We start from the raw sequence: 1,890 nt of genomic DNA on the forward strand, positions 1-1,890 counted from the left end.
CGACGACGGCCTACCAAATCCGGTCACTACGAACCGAAGCTGATCCCTTCACTGACGCGTTCTCGCTCTCCTGTTTTCTTCATCCAGGATTTCTGGTGCGCGGCTCCCTCTGAATGGCAGACCTCACGGACATGGGCTGCTGCAGCTGTTTCAGTTTCCTAAGGAAGCCCAGCGTGAAGGTAGGTCGGCCTCGGGACACTGATGGCATGTTGTCCAAAGATTTGTTGAAGCGCCAGACCAGTGAAGATTTTGATGGGAGCTTCTACACTGGAGATGATCCTGACTTAAGCTTTTACAATGGGGATGGCATTGATAGAAGCTTCTTTAACGGTGATGATCCCGATAGAAGTTTCTATGAAAGAGATGGTACTGATTATAACCATGAGAGTGACGATGAGCCCCCACGGAAGAGGTCTGAAGATATTATTCTGACAAGGGCTCAAAGTGGCTTTGCATGTAGAGAAAGCCTAGTTAAGGAGACTAAAAAAGTTGTTCGCTCAGAGGTACCATCTTGTTAGACATCAATTTCTACCAGTATCTTCTACTCGCGTCTATCGAAAAAAAAATCTGTCTAGGCAACACTTAAAAGTCTATGCACGAGCCAGTTCAATTTCTATTACTTGTTGAGAAGTAGAAGTACTCTCTCTTTCCTTTTACTTGCGGTTTGCTTCGTTTTCAGAATTAATGAGTTATTATGCCTGTTTTTGCTCGTCACTTCATGATTGTGTTGATTATTTGTCTGACGATGTTAAGATTATAAATGGACTCTTATATTGCTTTCCAATATGAAGAACCAAAACCAGTTACAGGAGTTACCCTAAGAATTTTCAAAAATCTTTGGAAAACGAAGATGCATCTTCCTCTGTTACCCAAAATGTAGATACATATTATGTTTGCATTTATTTTTGTATTTATACATCTTATAGTGTTGCATGGTCCATAATTATGGAAACCAGATTCTGTTAGCAATTTTACCATAAAACATGCAAAGATGGCTCTTCTATGCAAATTGCCTCGATTGGATCATTTATGCAAATTGCCTCGATTGAACTGAATTTAACTTGGTTAAACTGGCCATGGCCCTCAAGTGAATTGATCTTGTTGGACTTTGTTGAAGTCCACCACACGCAAAGTTTAATCGAACGCCTCTGTGAGGGCCAATAGTTTTAACTGTCATCTGCTAGTACAAAACAACACACCTAATACACTGTCTGGCTATAATTCTTATTTTCTTTTTGTTTGGAATGGCTAGCCATTAATCCTCTTATTGACAACGATCGATAATTGACCTAGTTTTAGCACTAATGTGTTCTAAGCAAGCATAAGTAATACTACATGTGCTCCGCTGGAACTAATCTGTAACATTCATGTAAAATATATACTCTATTATTTTAAACTCAGTGTATTTGGTGACCACTGTTCTGACCGGTGATCTAAGACCGTGACCAAGTTTTTTTTTGCTATGCCATGGCCGTTGCATGTCTAGTGAAGAGTCGAGGAGCTGCGCGAGAGCATTTAGCTTTTGCACTGAGCTGTATAATAACTTCCTCCTTTTGGCATGTTAGGACGATCTTGGCAATAAGATGATCAATCAGTATGTTCACCTGGGCAAGATCGGTGCTGGAAGCTATGGCAAAGTGGTAAGACCGCTTAAATGTGCTATTAATGAACTTCACTGAGTAGCTAGCTGATTCCTTTCCGTTTCTCTTTGCTTCTAAAAAGGTTCTATACCGAAACATTGAAGATGGGAAGTTATATGCAGTGAAGGTAATGCTTTCCACTGTTCTCTGGTGTTGGCAACACAAGTGCCTTTTTTTAGTAACTACTTTGATGATGTTGATAACTGAGGTTTATTGATACATTTTTCTATTGAATTGCATGATTCAGTAC

At 40.1% G+C, this 1,890-nt stretch overlaps 1 protein-coding gene across 1 annotated transcript in view; it reads left to right on the forward strand.

Annotated features, from left to right (window-relative positions):
• The first annotated feature begins 71 nt into the window (after positions 1-71).
• The window catches only part of LOC119286898 (serine/threonine-protein kinase GRIK1-like), a 6,874-nt gene continuing 5,055 nt past the window's right edge, over positions 72-1,890 (forward strand). Inside the window, exons 1-3 of the mRNA XM_037566367.1 lie at positions 72-503; positions 1,566-1,640; positions 1,723-1,767. Coding sequence (XP_037422264.1) covers positions 114-503; positions 1,566-1,640; positions 1,723-1,767 — 510 coding nt within the window. The 5' untranslated portion in view covers positions 72-113. The remainder of the gene's footprint in view (positions 504-1,565; positions 1,641-1,722; positions 1,768-1,890) is intronic.

The sequence above is a fragment of the Triticum dicoccoides genome, chromosome 4A (genome assembly GCF_002162155.2).
Source record: "Triticum dicoccoides isolate Atlit2015 ecotype Zavitan chromosome 4A, WEW_v2.0, whole genome shotgun sequence".
In the NCBI taxonomy this organism is placed as follows: domain Eukaryota; kingdom Viridiplantae; phylum Streptophyta; class Magnoliopsida; order Poales; family Poaceae; genus Triticum; species Triticum dicoccoides.